The sequence below is a fragment of the Eutrigla gurnardus genome (assembly GCF_963514095.1).
Source record: "Eutrigla gurnardus genome assembly, chromosome: 18".
NCBI lineage: Eukaryota > Metazoa > Chordata > Actinopteri > Perciformes > Triglidae > Eutrigla > Eutrigla gurnardus.
In genome coordinates, this window is record NC_139929.1 from 15,471,279 (window position 1) to 15,494,672 (window position 23,394).

Sequence of the window (23,394 nt, forward strand, 5' to 3'; positions counted from 1 at the left end):
CACAAACAGTCAAGCATCTCGGCTGAGCTTCATTCTTCTCTCACTCTCAACAGCTTATGAAAAGCTGTTGAGAGTGAGTCTCAGCTGAACACAAACAACCATTCTGCCGCCATGCTGTAACTGTATGGATGCACACAGAATGACATGTGTTTAACTATCTTCTTTGCTGCATTGTGAACCTCTGCAGAGACATATGTTTGGCAGCTCAATAGACTGCCAGATAGTAACTTAAGGGGCATAATGGTTGCAGGAGATACAAGCAACAGTATTACACGTTTACATCTCCTCTAATTGTGTTTGCTGGCATATTTGGTTATGAAGATGGATAGGCAACAGTGAGGGAAAGAGAGACATATTTTCCATGCAGATGGCCTCGTGTGATCATGGGGATGAAGATTGATCGGCAATCTGGTTTAGTCCCAAAACATGGGAAAGGAATTTTAACTGTGCCAACAGGATGGGATAGTGTGTGAGAGTGTGGTGGACTGACCTTGTCACCGTCCTCTCCAGGTGGACCCTGAGGTCCAGCAGGCCCGGGCAGACCAACAGGACCCTGGACACCATCACGACCAGCAGGACCTTGAGGCCCTTTCTCACCCTACAAGAGCAAAAACATTTGTTTTCATTTTATGTAGAAAATTAAGGTCAAACGAAAAGATAGAAAGAAACGAGTAATCACTGTAATAAAGAAAAAATACTTACAGGTGCTCCCTTCTCTCCAGCAGGACCTGGAGGACCCTGAGGGCCAGGTCTACCAGACAGGCCTATTGGACCAGCTGAACCAGCAGAACCTCTTTCACCAGGAGAACCCTGTGAGTGTGACGAGGAGAGAGAGAGAGAGGGATGAAGAGTGAAGAGTAAAAGGCAGAAGACATGTTTTTTCTATTGTGGAGAGAAACCTGAACCTTAACAATAACCATTGCCATTAAGACATCTACAAAGCCCCAACAAGTCCCACTGCTAATAGATCAACATGCTTTACACACCTCCACAACAAAAAGAAAACCTTTTTAAGAGGAAAACTGAGAAAACAGCAGGAGCAACACGGTAACCTGTGGCTTTTAACATCTAATAAAGCAGTGCTGCTCTTTAAAAGCAGCCAGCATTATCTGCTGCCGGAGAGCTGAGGCGTCGGTGGCTCTCTAAGCTCTGAGTAGCTCACTCTTGCTGCTGAAAATGGATTTCTGAATGGAAGAGATTGGTGCTGTGTAACAGAACTCAGATACAGGGAATGTGTCACCTAAATCTGGTGATGATGAAACACACATCACTGCTGCACTGAATTAACTTGTGTATGTCCATACATGTACACATGTCTACATCTAAATACACAATCAATAAATATAACCCATACAACTCAATACTGGTTAGTATGTTTTCTAATCTACAATGTGAAGCAAGTGACACTTAAATCTAGCTATCATTATGATTTTTTACATTCTTCATTATCATCTCTGAAAACATCTATAAAAACAATTGTTGGTAAAGACTGGAGAGAGGCAAGCAACACGATGTCTGCCACATCTAGAACAATGACAATGTCATACATTCATGCAGCTTAAAAGGTTAGACATACAGTCTACAACAAAAAGGCAATTAAGTGTGTGTGCACTCACTGCAGGTTACTTTATTGTACGACATTTGCGGCCTTGAGTCGGAAGTTACAAATTAATTCATGTTCCAGGGTCGTAATTACTGTGGCCGAGTCACATTGCTGCTAGATTATTCTAAACATGTGCATTCACAGGTGCTGAACATTGGACAGTCAAGTATCTCCTGAGTAGAACATTATTCAAGGGAAAAAGAAGTCACTATATTTGCCATGAGTATGACTGTATACCGCAAGCAATAATATTACATTTGCAACTTCCACAATGTATGTGAAATGTCTAGAGATCTGTCTATGATACTTAATTATTAGATGATTAAAAATGTTCCTAAACAGTCAAATTTTTTAAGCAGCTGGTATTTTGTGGTGTTATTGTTTTAATAAAAATATAGTTGCCCATCATGTCACTAACCTTACTACTGAGTTTTGTGAAGGAGTCTGGAACAATTTGAGAAGAATGAACACAGCAGGCGTAAAGACGCAACCTTTGGGACTGATGAGGCATGTCTGGCATGACTAGACACTGTGACTCACCATATGGATGCTCTCCTGGCTGTGTGTGTGTGTGTGTGTGTGTGTGTGTGTGTGTGTGTGTTTGTTTCTGTGTGCCAGGAGGCAATGGAGCAAACAGTCTTGATACCCAGCTTCTCTAGTGCATGATCGCTGCTACAACACATCGCTGTGTGCAGGGGGATGAGAGGAAAGTTGGTGATGCTTTCACTCAAAATAAATAAGTAAAACACTGATAACATGGCTATGATGGCTTAATGACTTTGCTTTATGTGTATAACACATGGACTTTTGTGTGTTCATGTGTGGCAACTGATTTCATTTGATTGATTTTGTTTGATTTTTCTCTTACGTCTGCCTTAAATGTTGTAGAGTTGTTCAACACTGTCAGCACAATGAATTCACGCTGTCATTGTATAAATCTAGATTCTCCTTTATCTGATGCTGAAGTTGTGATGTCCTTGAGCAAGGCACTTCATTTGATATGTCAGGAAAAAAATACAATAGAGAGTGGAAAGACAGATATTTTGATCTCAGGTAAGAGTTTACTTACAACGGGGCCAGGTGGACCTTGGGGCCCCTCTCCTCCCTTCAGACCTGCAGGGCCCTGAGGGAAAGAAGGACAAACACATGAGGTCTCGCTTGACAAAGCTGTTAAACCCTGTCTCCCTTCGTTTACTGTTTTTTTCACATCAGCTTTGAGTGCATTTAACCTCAGAGCACTGCTAAAAACATAACATGGCATTTATTTTATTCCCAGCTTGAATCCCAGATCAAAAATACAATGCAGGTTTAAAAAAAAACAACATCCATAATAGATAATGCACTAATTTGTGTCTAAAAAAATATTAATTAAGTTGTGGGTACAAATGTGTATGTGCATTTTTCTCTATCTCATTCGGCACATCCAATACTGTGAGTTTCAGTTTTGCACATGCAGGGATGCGTATGAATGTATGCATCTGTCTTGCATGTTTATCAATGCCAAAATGAGCTGCGTGTGTGTGTGTGTGTGTTTGTGTGTGTGTGTGTGTGTGTGTGTACAGCTCCCTAGTGAGCCACAAAAGAGCACATGTCTGGGTAATGAGTCTCTGTTGGCTCTGGCTGGTAGCTGGTAGAGTAAATTACAATGGCAGAAAACAATCAGCAGTGCTGCTGGCCTGCAGAGTCTGACTGACCTTGAGGAGGCAGGCAGCACAACACTTCCTCTCCTCACAGCATACCCAGTCCTCGCCAACACAGTCTAATTGCTAACATTCCCACTTAATAATTTATTAAGTAAATAATGCATACATAGAAAAACAAACTAACTTTGGTCCCCATCCCCCACCAAAAAAAAATATGATTTATGAAAAACAATTCAATTCCTTGAGTTACACCAGGAAAGGATTTTGCAAATGCATCCCTAACCAACATTTCCTACTTCTATAACAGAGGTCCATGATGCATTGCGGCGATTAAAACAGTGGTGTCAGCGGCGGCGGAGCGATGCAGAGGCACGCCTGCTCATTTGTAAGATGTCGCTTTGGATTTCCTCTGTATCGGATTGATTGCTAGGAGTGAATTCCAGGGCTGGTGTCTAATGAAGGGAATGGCTCTGGATAGATGCTGGCTCATTCGTTATATAGCAATGTTCTGTCACTTTCAACTATCACACGTATGAAAAGGGAAACTTTGATGAATAGGTGCAGGTGGAGTTGAGCTCTTACCGTCGCGCCAGGTAGACCTCTTTCTCCAGGGAAGCCTCGAAGGCCAGGGGGACCATCTTTGCCGGAGGATCCCTGTGGTCCAGGGTCTCCCTACACACAATCACACATTTGTGTTAGACTTAGTGTACTAGCTTTATTCCATGAGTGATTCTTATTTAGGAAATAAAAAATAAGTTTACTGCTGAACAACAGAAAACATTTCTATTCTAAGAACAACATGTACACATAAAGTACACTAAACAGCTTGAAGCTGAGCAAGAGAGAGCTCTAAAGAAAGTGGATATAGATTCAAAAGCATATGACAAGCAAATATATTTAGTAAATACTAATGGCTTTGTGCAACAGCAACAGAAGTTGACTTGTTTTGTAGCTGACATCCATATTAATGCCCCATTAGCCCCAAGTAGCTTGAAGTGTGTATGTTTTCTGTGGATTCATTAACACAGTCAATAATAGATCTCAACCAACGATGTATTGCTTTCACATAATCAGCAACAACATGACACACAAAAATGTCTGTCTTCTTCTAAAGTTTTATTCTTCTCTATATAAAAAGGAACAGATCAATAAAACGTAAAGACTCAAGTTACAAAATCAAACCAAACCAATGTAGACTGAGGTCTTTTGACTGCTATTAGAAGATGCTTGCCTGAAGGAAGGCCAATAAACGTATGCAAGCTTACATTTTTGTCAGATTCTGTAATTGTTTCCAAGCTCTCCCCTTCCCTAACCCTCAGCTCTAACTTTTAGAGTTAGTGCCTATAAATAAAGGGCAAACTAATTAACTTCCTCATTGATTTTGTAAATCACATCTTTTAAACAATGACATTTGACTCAGAATAGAGTTACTTCTGGCTTTGCTTTACTTTTGTATCTGCAGGCTGGCTATCAGCGAACAGGGAGGCACAGAAGAGTGGGTTTGAGGGGTCTAAGAGGATTTGGGTTCTGCTGCCAAGACCTCCACAAAATGTCCCTGGCATAGTGAAGCACAGGCCTGAGTGGAGTGGTGGAGGAAAATGGGGTTGTGGGTAGCGGAGGGTTGGGAGGGAGCTGACAAACTCGATTAAACTGTCCGCTTGGTTGAAAACAAGAAGAAAATGAAAGCAGAAGACGCGGATGTTTGAAGGGGGAATGGGTAGCAAGGGATGCTGAGTGGCCCTGGGAGTCGGGGGTTTGGTTTGGAGCAGCCCATACTTCTAAAAAATGGCTACTGTCCACTCCTAATGGACACTCAATTGCCAGACAGGGAGGGCCAGGCAGGGATTGTAGCCCCAAATCTCAGCTACTGCATCTTCAGCAGTCACATTCGTATACTCGTATAGTAGGAACGGTGAGACCGACGTTGGTGTTTCAGGGAGAATTTATTGCTATAGATTTTTTTTCTGCTTTCTCCCACTTTTATTTAAGCAATCCAGTAATATATTGAACTTTGCACGCCCCCCAGCACTATAACTGCTTGTGAATGCAACTGGCTCAATCTGCAAAATCAAATCATGTCCCATAATTGCAACTGCATAAGTTCAATATGCGGCCAACCTCCTATACTGTTGATCTTTCTATCAACCTCCCTGGCATCCTCTCTTCAACAGGACTAACATAAATCTAATGCAGCTGATGTGAAAATCTGACTCCAGTCTTCGGAACAAATTACTATGTTCACACTATCTGCTTCCAAAGAAGAGATGGGGGGCAATGGAGCACTTCTAGCATTATTATGCTACTATAGACAAACAAATGAGAAGAAGAATTGACAGGAATACTTCAGTACAGTATATTGGACACATACCTTCGCTCCCTCCTTGCCAGCAGCACCTGGAAGACCCTGCTCTCCGGGTGGACCAGGGGGTCCAGGGTGGCCTCTCTCACCAACGGGACCAGTCTCTCCAGTAGGCCCCTAAGATGCCATCAAACAGTTGGATATTAGTTTTAGTTCAACAAAGCAATAAAACAATATGGCAAATACAGTGATTAAAGGTCTATTTAATTGATAATTTACACCAATACCAACAAGTTAGTTGGTGTCCAAAATCCAAATAGATCAATTATTTATCAAATTACATCTTGAAAAGATCTACAATAGACCTTCCACATTTTTACAGGGCTCAAATATATTCCATACCATTATCTTTTTGTTAGCTAGAGGATTTCTTTTTGTAATACTATTAATGATACAAATCTTTGAGGGTGGTGGTCCACGATATCACTGAGACTAGATCTACATACATTTATATACAATAGCAGTTGTTATTTTCTTTGCTGATCACAAAGCTACTGCTGTATTGCCTATTCCCAAACAATATGCATTTATGGAGGGGAATTGCAATACCCTCAAGATGTGACATCAAAAATGTATTCTTTCATAATACTCTTTTCTTTACATAATAAATTTCTCTTACCTGGGGCCCGACAACACCTCCTGGGCCTGGTGGACCAGTTTTACCTTGGAAACCCTGAAGAAAAACATTTCAAAACCTTATTTATGCAGTTTATAATAACAATGAAAACACACAGCGTATCTATTAAAACCCAAGTAAAGAAACTATAGGGATTCTATTTGAACTTTCAGCTGATAAATAGGGATTAAGATGTTGGCTTGGTATTACCTTGATGTAGAGGTAACGAGTTTTCAGGTTCACTATTTCAAAGAGGAATCCTATTACATTACAATGCTGGCTAGTAAACGACTGTAGACAAGCGGACAGTGTTTTGATATATTGTATAATCGATCCATTAATGCAGTATCTATCTCTTCAGTCTTTTAAATCCCCCTCACCACTAGATGTAGAGTCACATGACCTCAGACAGGCAACCAAGGCAGCAAAGTAGACACATGACGAGTCATTGAACGGAATTATGAAACCCCCTGCTTTGCTTCGCGCCACTTAGCTGGTTGAGATTAGGTCCTGACCTCCTGACCTCATTTTGATATGAGTACTATTAAATTGTTGATTTTATATAGTTGCCATTCATGGTGCCAAACCACTAAGGATTTTGACTACAACATTGTGGCTCTAAACTAATTTAGGATTCTACTTTTGGGACTTAATTTAACTTTCTGGCTTGCAAATAAGAAATGTAATTGTTCAGTTTGAAACAATTAACATTCATTTGCAGGTGGAGTTAGGGTTAGATTTTACAAACCGAGTGCACACAACTTCTGCAGCACCAACAGCTAAAGGACCATCCTAACTAAGGGGTTACCCGAGGTAGGAAGTTATGATGGCATTAGGCCCTGTCCTAGTTCAAAATAACTGCCAAAAATGCCAACCACACTGTTGATGGCAATGCCATTGAAGATGGGGGACAATATGAACATGGGAATAAAATGATTTGAAAGGCTACTCAAATCACATGATGAAGCTTTATATTTCCCAGACGATGTAGTAATGTTTTCACTCATAGTGGCTCTCTGTCTTTAACATCACCCATGCACTCTCACAGAGGACACTCAAGCCATTTGTTATGTATTATTCTAAAACAACAGCTAAGGGTAGCAACATATCTTGCAGATTTGACGAAGTAATTACTTAGTCAGGCGTATCCTTCGATAGAATGCAGGCATAAGTTTAGGAATTGTTTGTTGAATAGTGTGTAAAATGTGATTTTTTTCCCTTCCTATCTTTGAAAACGATGTTAAGCTAGGACAAACCGTTAATATATTTTCTGTAATGAGGCCGCTGGTTAATAAAGTAGAGCATCTAACAACAAAAGACCCCTTTGAGTTTCTATGAGAGTTTATGAGCCAATCCACAGCCAAACCTGGGAATATTGAGCGTTCTTTAGTAGCAAGACACCTGACTCCAAAAGGATGATAATATTGCTCTAAGTCTGCTGAATGTACAATTATGCATCTGCCAGCTATCACATTAGCCACAACTTCAAAGCTGATGGTGGTATTATTCTGCCAACGTGTTTGAATATTCCTGCTCCATACTTATCAACAAATGCATACACATTTGAGTAATTGATATGTTCGAACAATTGCTCAATTGCTGTTGCCTGTAAAGAAAAAAGCCAAATAAGTATGCCATGCATTTTGGTTGTTGCACAAGTTTACATTCACAGTATGTGTTTGATTTGGACTGCAGTATCCACTATGGATATGCTTAAAGAGATTCAAACAACCAAATAGGACAAGCCAAAAAAGATAGTCCAACATCTCAAGAATCGACTCCAACACTGCAGCACAAATCAGATGAACTTCTTTCTGCCAAGAGAGTAACAATCCAATTTTGGATTGAGTCCTCTTCCAAGGACTCAATATCCCTCTAAATATTAACCCAGTGTGATGCTTAGTGGCCAGCAGTTGAGTGAATTAACACAGCAGCAGTGTGACGATAAAGAATGACTGGTATCATTAGCATATTTTTCATAATTGAATAGCGACACATCTGCCATCTATATTTGAGTTATTAAATTCTCCCCAGTCATGTAAACATCGTGTTTTGAAATAGAAAGGCATGAATGTAACAGTAAACACGATAAACACCAGGGAATGACTCGCATAAAGCAAACACAACAAACCACATGGCAGTGTCGGTGACTTTTCCACTTTGACTGTGAATTTTTCCCTGATCTCAATTTGATATTTGAATCCCTGTCATCAACCTGCATACATAAACAATTTTCACTGAGGCATCTCTAAATCATTTCAATTGCAATTTATTATCCAACAACCAAACAAAGTTTTCAAATCCAAGCTGTTAGAGGAACGATCCTGGCTGACTTATGACTCCAGGCCTATTGATCACTGTGTTGTGATTTATGGTGATGTATTATTCAACGGAAACCCTCAGGCCATGCTGTTACAGCATCAGCGCTGATTCAGAGACACGACTCAAATCTTTATTTCCCTTCCTCAAGGGGTTGCCGGGAATGGGCAACTATATGAACCAACATGCTGGATACTCGTGGAGTATGTTCATCAGCGTAGAAATCTACAGCCATAAAACACCTTAATGATGACTTCATCATCATTATAGCATGAATAGCAGCAAATGCAGGGAAGCACTCCTGTGTGCTGTATGACGTTAACTATGGGGAAGAGACGAGCGGAAAGCAAAGCTTTAATGATGGAGACGATGACCTGTCAACCATTAAGTAGAATTTATTGACCTTTTGAGCCTTGTCAAACCAAGGTGGACTGATGCATACCAAGTACAGAGGAATCAAAGCTGAGAGTGGGGGTTGCAACATGACGTGATCAAGTTCAGCTTTGTTTTTGTTTGTCAGATAATTTGTATGTCCCATGGGAAACACTATCTATGCATCAATACATCCTCAGTACAGATTCAGTACAGCCATTACTCATTAAGCTCATGACTGCATATTGAAGAAGAAAAAAATGATATGAACCACCGTTCCATGCTGCTGCAACACATTTTATGTCTGCTGATTTTGTACCTCAGCTACTGTCTTATTGCTCAATTATTTTAGAGCAGGCAATGCCACACAAGGACACAGAGGAGCAACTGGCCAATCTATGTTCAGCAACCTTCCAAGTCTACATAAAGGAGAAGCATCAGAAAAGGATGATCCCCCAGCTCTCTGGTGCCCATCTCTCTGAGGCAAGAGTCTGAGCCATCTGGATTTACTTAGTCAGGATTCAGTGAGCGCGCATGTGTGTGTGTGTGTGTGTGTGTGTGTGTGTGTGTGTGTGTGTGTGTAAATAGAGAGACGAAACAAGCAGACGGATTCAGACAATGTTCACAAGGGCTTTGTTTTAGAGTTTTGCTTTTAGAGACATGTCTGCCCATTTGGCATCCCACTGAGATGTTGTATCACTGATTGTAATCCCCTGCCTACAAGTGCAACAGAGATACGATCTGGTGGAGGAAGAGAGGGGGGATTCAATTGAAGTGCAGCTCACTGATTGGGAGGATCAGATCTGTCCTTCAATCGAAAGGCAATTTGAAGAACGGGAGCTAAGAAAGCCCCGTTTGGCAACTTTAACCTAAAGGCTGTGTGCAAACTGAGTAGCAGCTATTAACGCAACTAAAGTCATTGTTGTGGGATTAAAACAAGATGAGACTGAGAGGTGATTCCAGATTACCAGATTTCTGAAATGTTTTAAAGCTTGTTAGGCATTGAAGTGGAACTATATGCCAAATCGGTCCAAGTGTGAGAAATTATATGATAGTGATTTTCCAGCTCAATGTGAGGTCTTCTATTCCCGATACTAACACGAGCAACACAGGTGACGAGTCAAACAGGATATTGCATCTTTAGGACTCACCGTCTCTCCACGCTGACCAGGGTGTCCAGGCAGACCGTCCTTTCCGGGTGGTCCCTTTTAGGTAGAAATCAAGATACACACTTACTAGGCAACCAAGTACATTTTTTTTTTTTTCCAAGCAGTGGTATTTTATTTATTGCAGTATTGTGCAAATGCTTTGTCGGTACAATATATGGTACAAACACAATTTCAGACTGGCAAAGTCGTAGTTAGACTACTGGAACACTAATGAAAAAATAACAGGTTCTTTTGAAAGGAAAAAACATCAGTCGCTGAGGGCTAAGAGCCAGCTATGAATCTAACCTGAATCGATAGGTGGAAATTACCACTTGTCTCCTGCCGAGACTGGGGAGTGAGAAAATGGGTTCTGCTTCAGTAACAGTTAGACTAATGATCCCTGCACAAAATTAGGGATATTGCTATGTGTAACCGCACCCCGAACTCTTCCAATTGAATCAATTCTTACTTATAATGTTTGCAGCTAGGCTAATTTGCCACCAAGGCAGTAGGAAGAAGAGAGTATACACTGAACATCAGGAGCATACAGCCTTACTGTTGGTTTTACAGTACATTGAGTTATTAAGTGTACATAGTGTGCAGGCAGGACAAATACTTACAGGGGGTCCCTTTGGTCCAGAGAAGCCCACTGGTCCCTGAGGTCCTTGAGGCCCCTGCAATAGACAAACAAACAGTCAGATTAATGAAAAATATAACGAGCTGTCTCACTGCAAAAATATTATGGTAATTTTCAATATTGCAACACCCTTGGTGTCACATGATTCGATTTCATTGGTGAAAAAGTGCTGAGCCAACTTTTCAGGTTGATTGATGCATGGATGTCTTAGCTTGATGAAAGCATGTGTCATATTTAGTTTTCCAGGAAGATAAAATATTGGATTTTGAAATAAAAATACGAAAAATTATTTGGTTTAATTATTTCATATTATTTCAGCATAAATGGTTATATAGGTGGACATTATGATGATGTGATCTAAACGTCAATAAGGCATTCCTTTCATTACAGCTCAATTCTAAAGCTATGCAGTATGAAGATATTGAGAGTTATTAGGCCACTGTAGTGGACAAACTGAAGTGGCAACGTGCTTCAAAAAGCTTTTCTGGGGTGTACGGGACCGTTCGGTATTCATGGTATGGACCACCGGAGGACAATGGGGGGGGGCGTAAAGTGATCAGAGGTCCGAAAATCCCTCCGGTGGGTCTTAAAATAAATAAAGAACAGTCCCTGATATTAAAAAAGATAGATTCCAAATGAATAAACTGCATAGTAAAATAAGGTCACTTCTTTTCAAATGCCAAACTGTGATATTGCGGGGGAAAGGTACTCATTTAGTATGAGTCAGGCAGTAGGGACATCTTTTTTTAAATGACAGTTGGTATTCCACTGAAGGATTTAGCTGAAGCCATTAGATAACTGAGCACTGTCACACTGTATCAGGACATGTTGTATCCCTTACTGTACAAAGTGAGGTATGTTAATCAGCTAACCATCTGGTTATTACAAGAGTTTTGATAGAGCCAACTGGATGTTTAATCAATATTTTATTATATATTGTATTCAGTGTATGTCACCCTCAAGTGAATCACATTTATTTGATTGGTATATTTAATAAGTTGGTTGAGAAACAGAAATATTGAGCAATAGTGAAAAATGGGACAAATCTAGAGAGGAATGTGGGTAACTGACAGGCTTGATCATATTTATAAGTTGTGTGTGAATGTTTGTTCCAGTGAAATAGGCTGATGCATGGACATTTCATTTTGGAAAGCTACTTTACAGTGAAATTTAATTTATTAATTTATATATATATTTTTAAATGTATAAATTACCTTCTTCCATTATTAAAGGTCAAGATGTAGCTTGCACTGCATCAATACGTATCTTGCAATATAATTAGATATTTTCATTCATTTCTGGTCCCGCAAATGAACAGGGTTCGAATGAGATTTTGATCTTGCAATATTATCGTAAATGTTCAAAACAAGAGCTTTGATTGGGCGCAAATTGAAGATTAATAAGCATAAAGTGGTCATCATTATGACAAGTAGGCCTATTATGGAGCCGATTCCTGAAAATGTTGTTGTTATTGAAAAGAACCAAATGGGGATCGGCCCCCGTGAAATAAATTCCACCAGCCACCACTGCAAGTATATAAGTAAAAAAGTGGATGCTTCAACTTTACTAAATTATGCTCATGAACCACACTCCAGGGTGAGATTAGAAAGATTATATGTGACTATTTTAGGCATCTGAGTAAGATATTGTACCTGACTTTATAGTTCATGTGGAAAGCAAGAGCTGCAAGTGCACTCATTCTTGGTTTTGCATTAATTTTACAGGAGAGGCTCTTTTTCCTGATTAACTTGTCTTCATCAAAGGGAGCCCTTTGCTGCAATTGCCTCTTGTTTCGTGACTTCTTCAGATTTCACTAGATACCAATCAGTATTTCAAATGTTCTTTGTTCCACGGCGAATGGAAATGGCATTCAAAGAACACTGGAAATCTAATGGAATCAAAATGTATTGAATACGGTGGCATTGCTTATTGTGAAGTAACTGCAGAGAGAGTTTGCCACTTTGCCACTCAGTTAGCCACCTAGTGAATGCTCGACCATCTCATTGCTCGACAATAAATCGAGAGTTCAAGCAATTTTCTTTCTTTTTTTTTTTTGTTGGAGCATCAGTTTAAAACACTTCAAGTGAGAAATGCACTTTATTACAACTCTGAGAACCAATCAGCAAGAAAAGTGGATAACAGTGCCGTTGTCTGTTAAATGTAGTAAGGAACAAGAAGGTGGAATTACAGCAAAACCTTATGTGTGTCGTCTAAGTTGTCCTAACCAGTTAGTTATTAATGTATTTTTTGGGCTTCATAGAGTAAAGAATCACTTCATGATGATGACATGGAAGACAGACAAGTGAATTAATTAATTGATTCTGAATTAATCTTTTACTTCTTAATCATTTTTAGTTACCCCTCTCTGATATTCTTTTCTTTTGAGAAAAACATTTCAGTAGTATCTTCTTAAATTAGGAATTCCTTGTAGAAACCAAACAAGCATACAAAGAATGTCCTACTCTGTTCTTTCATTTAAATCTTCACTGTGCTTGGAACTCTGGATGGTTTGACTAGTGTGAAACGTTTCAAGGTCAATCCTGACTCTTAGATTAAACAATTAGAAACAAATCACATCTAGGCCTTGAAGTATACAAGTATAAATGTCATCAGCATATTGTAGGTGGATGAAACAATTAAACAGACTTACTCTCTCGCCAGGACCGCCTGGAGGGCCATCATTGCCTGCTGTGCCCTGCAACACACAACAAATCAGTTAATATTGAGATATGTTTTCACACTCTCCACATGTTGTGTTTCGTTGGGATTAGTAGAGCTGGTGTACCTTGGGACCGGGTTTTCCTGTTGGACCTCTGGCTCCTCGACCCCCACGGGGACCCTACAGAGAATACAAAGAGTCAAATAGAGAGCCTGGCAATGCTATGTACAAATTAAAACAGTCTAATGGGAAGTAAAACCCTAAAACTTACAGAAGGATTGTAATTCAGTTGTCTACAAAGTGATTTGATGCTATTTAATTATAGTTTTATTAATCATGGGGTAAACAAATACATACCGTTGGACCTCTTTGCCCTCTTGGACCAGCTTTGCCTGCAATGCCCTGATAGATAACAAAGGCAAAACATTTTAGGGACTAACACATACTTCCTGTGTGTCAACATTCAACATCAACCGCCTTCTGACAAAACTAACATCTGTGCAACACAAAATGGCTCAAATCCCTTCTACAATACCAAACAGCCACAGAACAATCTGTTTTCTCAGATTCCTTCATTTTAAGAGAGAGAACAGCAGTTGAGTTGGCTAACATTTCCTAGATGTTGCACTGCATTGAGACACATTTTACCTGCATGAGTCTAAATCTTTTTTAAAAATAAAATCTTGAGAGTTTATAGCTACAATATGCACTTTTAGAACAAATAATTCAGCAAGTAATAGTATTTCCCATGGCTGGTTCAATAAAGCAGGAGAAACAGTCTGCCAACAAATGCACCAATACTTCTACAATCATTTATAATGGTTTTTTGTTTGTTTGTTTTTTTGAAGTACACACTTAACACATTCTGTAGCCTTGGCAACATTTACATAATGTACTTCAACGTGTCCATTCAATGATTTTACTCAACAAAGGAAATAGCAAATTTCCAAACACCTTTTTTAAAAATGGATATTATTATTATTATTATCAACAACCAGGAATGTTTTGTCTCATAGTTTACTATTGAAAGTGCAACCTATACCATAAACGCTTTCTCAGCAATTCTCAAAACTGTGTGAAAGTAACATTTATTTTTGTCAAGCCTAGAAATGTGGAGAGGGACTCGATGAAAGCACAATTGGTGTCCTGTCTTTTCTTCTCCTTCCAACATTGATTGTGCTGCTGTTATGTATTTTTTTTGTGCCTATACAGTCACCTTACAGATGCCTTTTATAATTGGAATGAATTTTCTTTTGTGCTGGGATATGATGGTGTGGTGATTTTCATACACAAACAGAGAATAGGCATAGTCTCATTGAGTGAGTGTTTTCTTACCCTGGCTCCTTTCTCGCCATTGGCTCCCGGGAACCCAGGGAAACCACTGGAGCCCTGTCAATAGGAGAGGGAGATATCATGGAGGGGAAAGAACAGAGATGGATGGGTCAGGACATGCATGATAATGACGGCTCATCCCGTACTGAATTAATCTGCACTAGTGTTACATATCATCTCCAGCCTACACTCATATGGTTAACACTATGGCCCTTCAGAAAAGTACATGAATTTAGCAGATGTTTTGAGATAGAAAATCGATCGCTTCCATGACCTGATGATTTGTTCCTTCCTGGTTTGTGAATGTTGTTTTTCTTTAAAAAGAAATGGCCCTGCTTCAGTTGGGCTGAACACCACTATTTAATACAAACCATTTTGAAATTGTAAAATTCTCAACCTCCCTGTGAAGTGTACATTTTACATAAAGAGCCTATCATGCCCTGCCTTATATAAAATATCAAATTCACAATCTCTCCCCACTCTGGTATCTCTACAATGTTTATCATGATAGCAAAACGTTTCTCAACCTCCAACTCCAACTTATTAATAACACATGCACATAATAAGAGAGCAGGACTTTAAAACCAAAGGCTTAGACCAAGACCTCAAACAAAGTCATAGTTTCTTCTTTGGTCAAACTCTGTATAAAGGAGGTTCAAAAACAGTGTATCCATTCTGCAGCACCTCAGCACACGTTGCATTGGGGACGCTCAATAAAGATTCAATGACTTTCCACAAATCACCACTGCTTATTATGTCTAAGAACGTATGATGAATGAGTTACTGTGAGACTTTGGTTTTCTTATTGATTCAGCTCATCATGTTTTGTAATGGAGGTCATGGTCAGACACCCTTAGGCAGTCTGAAGCACACAGAAACTTCAACATGAGTGCTATTTCAAAAATTAGAATATTTTGCTTTTGCAAAATCAAATATTCCTTCTGGTGGATTTTACGGGTCACAAGGGGCAGCATTCTGATGGGTACAAGTACAAACCCTTGCAATAACATACAGTGTGGCTCTAGTGTGACTCTTACAGGAAATGGTACTTATAGGTTCATCAGACATATATTGCAGGGATCCACGTATGGAGTGGATGGTGGGCAGCAGGTGTGATGATGTGAGGAATAAGAATGTGAAAGGTGAATGGAGTTGTAAACTAATCTCATATGACACTGTTGTTTAAAAAGTCATTAGTTATATGGGCATCTTAATTGCCAACAGTTTATTCCTTGTTCTGGAAATTCATGTTAACAATTTCAAAGCAAGGACTGTTGACACATTTTGAAAGAAACCAAAATGGTTTGTTGTTAGTCTTTACCAATATCTTGTACCCCTAAGACAGAAATTAGGCCAAAACTGTCAACTGACAGCCTTCAAACCAAATATTGCTGTGTGTCACCAGGCCAGACTTGGCAGGAAATCTGCTGCATTGCGTTGTGGCAAAGAGCAGAAGAGGGCGCTATTCTTCTATCACAACCACAGCTAAAAGGTGGAGTTTGGGAAACACTATGTCTAAAGCTAACTTCTACATCTAACTAACATTCAAAAGTGTACACTGTTTTGAAATAAGATATGAGTAACTAAGGATACAACATTAATAACGAATGACTTTAAGAATGGTTGATAAGTGATTTAAAGTTTTGGGTTGCCAGGTTGTGAAATATTCCTTTACCTTTTGATAACCACAAACATTGGTAGTGATAGTTAGTTTCTAGCTTCATAATAGAACATTAAGTTATTCCCAGTCTTTCTGAAGAAGAGCTAAAAAGACAAATAATTGTCACGCTGGAGGAGGTTTATTTTTACAACCTGGCAACTCAAAAGCTGTTCTTTCTTACTATAGGCATATACGTGAGCCATAAAGGTCTAAATGATGTATAACCCAGTAATGAAGCCATAGTCACCACTTATAAGCCCTTTGTAACTGTTGCCTTACTGTAAAGTGGTACCAACATTTCTACAGTAATAATCCTTAAAAATAAAATTAGGCTTGTTTAAGTTTAAGAACATTCACTTTAAAAAGATTGCTTCATCAAAGCAGGGTGTAAAACATGTATTGGACAAGTGATCATCATCACTTAAGCCCCGCTGCTTCCCAGGAATGCAGCTAACACGTATCTCCTTCTACAGCTCCTGCAGTAGAATGCATTATCTTAAACATCTACGTGTTTTCACTATGAACAGTTCCTAATAATTCTTTTATGGTAAATCTATTTTACATAAAATCATCAAGCCGACCAGTACGTTTTGGTCTGCCTTTCCCAGTTCTGATAACAGAGCAGATTGGTGTTACCTTAGGTCCTTGTCTTCCTGGATAACCTGGCAATCCTGGAACGCCCAGTTTACCCTGAGAGACATTAACAGGACGAGTTATCAGCCCAGCAATACAACTTCAGCAGGATGAGAGCAAAGAAAAAAAAAACACACATGAGATGAGAACATCGGCCACTGAACCCTATTACCTTTTCTCCAGCAGGACCAAGGGGACCTGACTCTCCGTTGGGGCCAGCTCGGCCTTTGGGACCCTCAGGACCATCCTCTCCACGGGAGCCAAGCATACCAAGTTCACCCTATAGCACATATAAAAGAATATCACTGATGTACGCCAATATGCGCCATATACAGGAATAACGATCTGAATGGACTTGGAGTTATTTGTGTGACAGATGATGCTGCTCACCCGGTCTCCTTTGATTCCCATGTCTCCCTTGAAACCTGGGAAACCATCCTCACCCTAAAAATGGACAAAAAGACGTTACTGCATTTCCCAGCAATTGTTTGGTTATTTAATTCATTTGGTATTTAAAGCATTTTTGAAGCAACTTTGAAAATGACTATTTTCTTCATTTCACCGGGGAACTTATTAAGTCTCCTGACATTTTCTGTTTAACATTCAGCCTGCTCATGTTCACTCTGTGGCCTACAGGATTGTTGCTGCTATCTGCTGGCCAGATAGTGGAACAGCAGATGCAAGGAACTCCAAGTGTAGCTGTAGAGCTGTGCTTTATTTATATATGCTATGTGGCCAACACCTGCACCAACTGATTTTGTGCATTTGGGATTTGATGATGATTTGATTTAATTGAGCCCAAATTGTTTCAGATAAACATTAACATTAAACGGATGCTAAATGACACTATTAACCTCAGCCTGGAGACCTCTGTCTCTTCCCTTTGACATTCTCTTTTCTAGTCCGTCACCTAATGTTTTCAACCTTATCTGATGCATAATGCAGCACTGGGCATGTCTATTGCCAGCGACGCGCATCACGAAGACCACTCTCTCTCTCTCTCACACACACACACACCCACACACACACACACACACACACACACACACACACACACACACACACACACACACACAAGGTAAAGCGCATCCTTTATTCATAACAAACCCTCTCCTCAAGGTTTTGCTTTTGAATTCCTAGCCACAGTATAAATAATTCAATGATTTTCAAAAAAATTAAACAACTGATATGAATACTCGTCATAGTGAGAACAGCACCCCTCAGTCATGAAATGACTTTTAAACAGCAGCATAACTGTATTGATCTTAAATATACGCCATGCATATTAAAAGGCACCTGGGTTTAAATTCTATGTGATGTCACAGACAGCCATACGCTTCAAACGTGTTTGAGATGGCCTGCAGTGTTCTTTGAAACCAAAAGCCTCCAGCTTGACAGCTTTACATTGAACAACTGATTGAGAGTCCCTCCAAGAACGGCCCTGTCTCCACTGGAGATGTCTATCGACTGACCTCTGCATGGTACGTTCAGGCTGCAGCAGCCGTCCACTCCAGCTCAAAAGTGCCAAAACAAAGTTGGAAGGGTGGAATATCTGTGACATGAATATTTAAAGGCTGTTCCCTAATGTTATGTTGCTGTCTTCCCCTTCATCACAAAGTGAGTGAAGTTTAGACAAACACTCCTATCCTGTGCCAAACTTCACTCTGTTGATCCAACTTGTCAAAGAACTTCTAAAAAGTGGACAGAGCTCTTAATGGGATCACAATGACATTTTGGATTATGAAGAGCATATTTTAAGCAAGCGTTCCCATAGTTCCCAGAATATTTACTTAATCTTCATTGACAAAACTGCAGAAATCAGAAAGCAATTATGTTGCACCTGAGTGGCAAAATGAAAAGTGATGTATACCTTCTCTCCCTTTGACCCCTTAAGACCGCGTACACCATCGGCACCCTAATGGAAAGGAAAGAAAGATTGATAACTCTTACAAACATACCAGAATCCATAGAATACAATTATTTCTATCTGGTTAGGAGTAGTCAACAAACTTGTCAGTCAAATGCCCACATGATCAAACTGAAAGCATACCTTGACTCCACGAGGGCCAGGATAACCAATCGGACCCTGTGGACCTGAGGGACCCTGGGGAGTAGAACATGCAAGGTTACGACAGGAAATGCTTTACGGTATGGAAGTTTAGGTGTTCATAGAGAGGATGTACCACTGTATGTCTTCATTAACTTATACATACAGTTGGTATTTACTCCAATAACTGTAACTTAAAGACTATGTATGATATAATTAGGTAAGGTTTTTTATTGTTTTTAACTCACTCATTTTATTTTCTATATTATTTATTTACTCATGTATTTCTTATATTAACTGTACTATACATTACAGAGGCTCTCTATTATATGTGTATGAGAAACTGGCCAATTTTCAAACATTTATGCACGTAAAGTAAATGCTCATAAAACTAACCGTAGATGTTAATATTATCACCTGCAGACATATTTCTTGGCTCAAATGCTACTACAATACAAATACTGATTCTTAATTTCTAGGTTTTTCCATCACTATAAAAGGTTTGTTTGAATTACAATAGCTGACAAAACAACATTTTTCTTCCAGAATTGACACTTAATTGATGGAAACATACATATAGTACGTAACCCTTTCTTAAATACACTTACCAGGGCTCCTTTCTCTCCAGGTGGACCTTCCTTACCAGGATGACCCTGTAAAATATGCAGTCACAAAGTGGTTAATAAGTGTTACAATGCTGTTTTAAAACTAAACACTCACTGATGGGGTGAACACATCTATGTTATTCAGCTAGATGATGCATCAATGTATGATTTTGTATATAGAAGTGCAGTATATGTGAGTTGGTGTTACCATCAGTATCTACCTCTGGGGCTCACTGATCAATGAGTGTCAAACTCACACAGAGTAACCTGTATATGCCTTTTCAAACCAAAGCTGAGTGGTGTTTCTTTTTAGTTTTTTTCCCTTTTTTTCCTTCTATGTGAAAGACGTGTCAGTGTCCACTTGATGGGTTTTTTTTTCTACAGCACAAAGTTCAGCTAATGTAAATAGCCACAAGAATGGTGGCCACTGGCGGTATCAGAGTGATGGGGCAGGTAGACACTTCCACTCACACACTCATATGGAAACCTTTAGCTGTGAACACCTGGCACTTCCAACTGAGGTGTGAGGTTGAGTCAGAAGGCTGTAAATCACCAGGCTCTGGGGCCTGAGGCCAACTAAGGGCTGCCTGCTCCTTGAATTTACACACCTCTCCTAGCGAGGGCAGAACGGGAGGAATGGCATGAACTACAGTTCTAGAATAACAAAACTCAAAGTCACATGTTTTTATATTTCTTTGCCTTGAGAGATTTCTGAGGCACATTTCTGCAGTCTTTCAGATGAAGGTTCTGTTCTGTGTGTGCGTGTGTTAGTTGTGTGTGTGTGTGTGTGTGTGTGTGTGTGTGTGTGTGTGTGTGTGTGTGTGTGTGTGTGTGTGTGTGTGTGTGTGTGTGTGTGTGTGGGTGTGGGTGTGTCATACACCAAAAGGGTAAACCCATCAAAACCATAGTCTGTATTCAATTTATTGCAGAATAGTTTCCTTAACGTTTTCAAGAAGTCTGAGTAATATGCATTATTATGCATCTGGTTAAGTTTTTAGAGAAGGATTTGTCATGTCAAGATCTAAATTCAACCTGAAATCTCTACAGCTCTATAAGCCATGTAAACAATGTCACATACTACCTGACCTGCATCCCATGCCCATACTGTATATCATCAGGTCATCAGCTCTAGTTTAAAAGGGTCATACACAGGTTAGATCTGGATCTTGGGTTGAACTTGAAAATAAACTTTGTCCATGTGTACTGCATGTACTGTCAAACATCTGTCTTTTAGTTTGTGTGTGTGAGTGTAATACTGATATACTGTATGTACGTATAAAGGTGATAAGAGCACGCACAGGAGGCCCATCAGCTCCAGGTAATCCAGCCAACCCCGACCTGCCCAGAGGTCCCTGTGTGGGAAAAGAAAGACGTACAAGGTCAAATATCAGAGTATCAGAATCGCCTATTACTGAGGCTACTGTTCAGAGTTCATTCACAGTATGTGCAGGTTCCAAAAAGCCAAGCATCAAATATTTTATGATCTTTCCTTTGTGAACTGGAGGTGTAGAGAGCAGACTGTCCCTGAGAAAAGATGGCTAATTCCTAATGGCTAATTTAAGCTAAAAAGCAGGCAACGTAATGTTAAAGACATAATGAGATGTGGTTTATTAGAATAGATATGATTCAAATGAGTGAGATTTGACTGGACTTCACCTAATTACATTCCTTTAAACTGTACAATTACATACTTCGACTGTCGATATCAAATGAGAAAAGGCTAAAGTTAGACTCATCAAAAAGCTACATTATATCACTAATGTTTCCATCCTAAACTTAAAACAACAGTTTCTAAAATTATATTACTCATTTTCTTCGGATTATCAATAATTTCTTCAAATTGAGTATGATTTTTCTTCTGCACTGAAACCATGAGTCAGGCTTGTATTGTATTTTATCCTTATTGTGCTTCAACTTTGTATTTGCTTTTTCACAGAAACACAACAACAAATTCTTACATACTTTTTCACCAGGTGGTCCGATAGGGCCTTGAGGACCAGGAAGACCCTATAAGACAGAGACACATAGAAATGAAAGTCTGTTGCTATAGCAACAACAAGCATGCTCAAACACACACACACATACGCACACAAGCCTGAAGAGTTTGTTGCAGCTAGTGTGTGTGTGTGTGTGTGTGTGTGTGTGTGTGTGTGTGTGTTAACCTCTACAGCGTTCTTTGTGAGAACAAATAGAACCAATTTGAGCTTTAGATCTTGAATGTGAGGACGTTTTTGAAAAGTGAAAACATTTTGTCCAGTCCTCACTTTCAGACAGCCCTTCAAAGGCTTGTTTATGGGTTCAGATTTGGTTTTCAGGTTCAGATAGAATAAGGTTTTGGTTAGAGTTGGGGAGCAATGGGATTAGGTATTTACTTGTGATTGTTATGTTTAGGGTAAGTATAGAAGTATCAGGCTCTCTGTGTGTACTGAGGGGGGTCTGTAGGCATATTAACATGTAGCATGCTTGTGGTACTGCATACACTTTAATATAGGCTAGGCTATCTCGTGTGTGTGTGTGTGTGTGTGTGTGTGAGACAGAGAGAGAGAGAGAGAGTGTGTGTGTGTGTGTGTGTGTGTGTGTGTTGCGGGGGTAATTTGAGGCACTGAAGCTTGCTCCAACAGGTGTGGCAGCTCCGCAGGAATTCCACCAACATGAATACGATGCTTTCAACTGGACCAATCCCTAAACACCCCCCTTCCCAAGATAAACCCCTGACAAATATTTGACAAAAATGAGTGTGGATTTTCTGTGTGTGTGTGTGTGTAGACAGTAATGAGGCCTAACACAAGTGTTTCTGTAGCCTCTGTATCAAGACAGCATGATGCATGCATCAACACTGTACTTTGTCTTTGCCTTTGTCATCGTAGGTGTCATGGGTGTGTGATTGATTTGTTCACCTGTGTTCCAGGGATTCCCTGCTGCCCGGGTGGGCCTGGTTCTCCTTGTGGTCCCTGAAAAAAGATAGAGGCTGTCAAAACTAAACACTAGCAGAGTAATCCTCATGAATTATGAACCTTATTGGTATTGTGAACAACCAGGTGGGTTCTTTCCAAACTTCTGCCTATCAAAAGCATTAATCACTGTGGCACATGAACATATTTCACTTAAGCTAAGAGGACTCACAACTTTAATTTGTAAGATAACTAACAGACTGTCGCTGAATAAAAATTATCAATTAAATGGCAAAATAAATGATGATTAAAATTGTACATGCCATGTATACATAATGTAAAAATGGCAGGGAGTAGGAGAGACATAGCATTACTATATCAGCTACAACCAACTTTAAGATGCAATCCAACGATGCATACTCTTACACTTCTTAGCATCATCAAGCTGTTTGAGGACCAATGCATTCTACACGTTATTTGATTAAGTATTTATAGTTTGAGGAGGTGAGGTGCACCTACTCCCACTATCCTGCCTCATCAACTCCATCATGCCTTTTAACTAACAGGGGCTGTGACCCCAATGTACTTTGTTCGCTGATGATGTGATGACAAAATAAAAAAAAATAAAAAAGCATTGTTAAAAATCTTGTTAAATGTATTCAAGGGTGTAAGGGAACATGTTTCATCCAAAATCCACATTTCATTCATTACTGTGTTTCATTTCCAACCCTGCCTGTCATTACACGGAGCGTATCTTGTAATATCCACAAAAAGCAACACCACAATTTATCATTTGATCCTGTGTTGCCTTTAATGAGAGTACTCTCCTTCTCAGCTCCTCTGAGGCATAGAACTGACCTTGTGCATCCT

General features: G+C 39.7%; 1 protein-coding gene across 4 annotated transcripts in view; it reads right to left on the reverse strand.

The window, feature by feature from the left end:
• Positions 1-23,394, reverse strand: part of col11a1a (collagen, type XI, alpha 1a) — a 74,047-nt gene that overhangs the window by 21,616 nt on the left and 29,037 nt on the right. For all 4 annotated transcript variants that reach the window (XM_084033289.1, XM_084033291.1, XM_084033288.1 and 1 more), the window contains 21 exons: positions 22,531-22,584; positions 21,596-21,640; positions 20,932-20,985; positions 19,637-19,681; positions 19,032-19,085; positions 18,852-18,896; positions 17,372-17,425; positions 17,154-17,261; positions 16,985-17,038; positions 14,692-14,745; positions 13,714-13,758; positions 13,483-13,536; positions 13,348-13,392; positions 10,681-10,734; positions 10,064-10,117; positions 6,225-6,278; positions 5,615-5,722; positions 3,829-3,918; positions 2,673-2,726; positions 703-810; positions 491-598 (listed from right to left, as the gene is read on the reverse strand). In XM_084033289.1, coding sequence (XP_083889415.1) covers positions 491-598; positions 703-810; positions 2,673-2,726; positions 3,829-3,918; positions 5,615-5,722; positions 6,225-6,278; positions 10,064-10,117; positions 10,681-10,734; positions 13,348-13,392; positions 13,483-13,536; positions 13,714-13,758; positions 14,692-14,745; positions 16,985-17,038; positions 17,154-17,261; positions 17,372-17,425; positions 18,852-18,896; positions 19,032-19,085; positions 19,637-19,681; positions 20,932-20,985; positions 21,596-21,640; positions 22,531-22,584 — 1,341 coding nt within the window. The remainder of the gene's footprint in view (positions 1-490; positions 599-702; positions 811-2,672; positions 2,727-3,828; positions 3,919-5,614; positions 5,723-6,224; positions 6,279-10,063; positions 10,118-10,680; positions 10,735-13,347; positions 13,393-13,482; positions 13,537-13,713; positions 13,759-14,691; positions 14,746-16,984; positions 17,039-17,153; positions 17,262-17,371; positions 17,426-18,851; positions 18,897-19,031; positions 19,086-19,636; positions 19,682-20,931; positions 20,986-21,595; positions 21,641-22,530; positions 22,585-23,394) is intronic.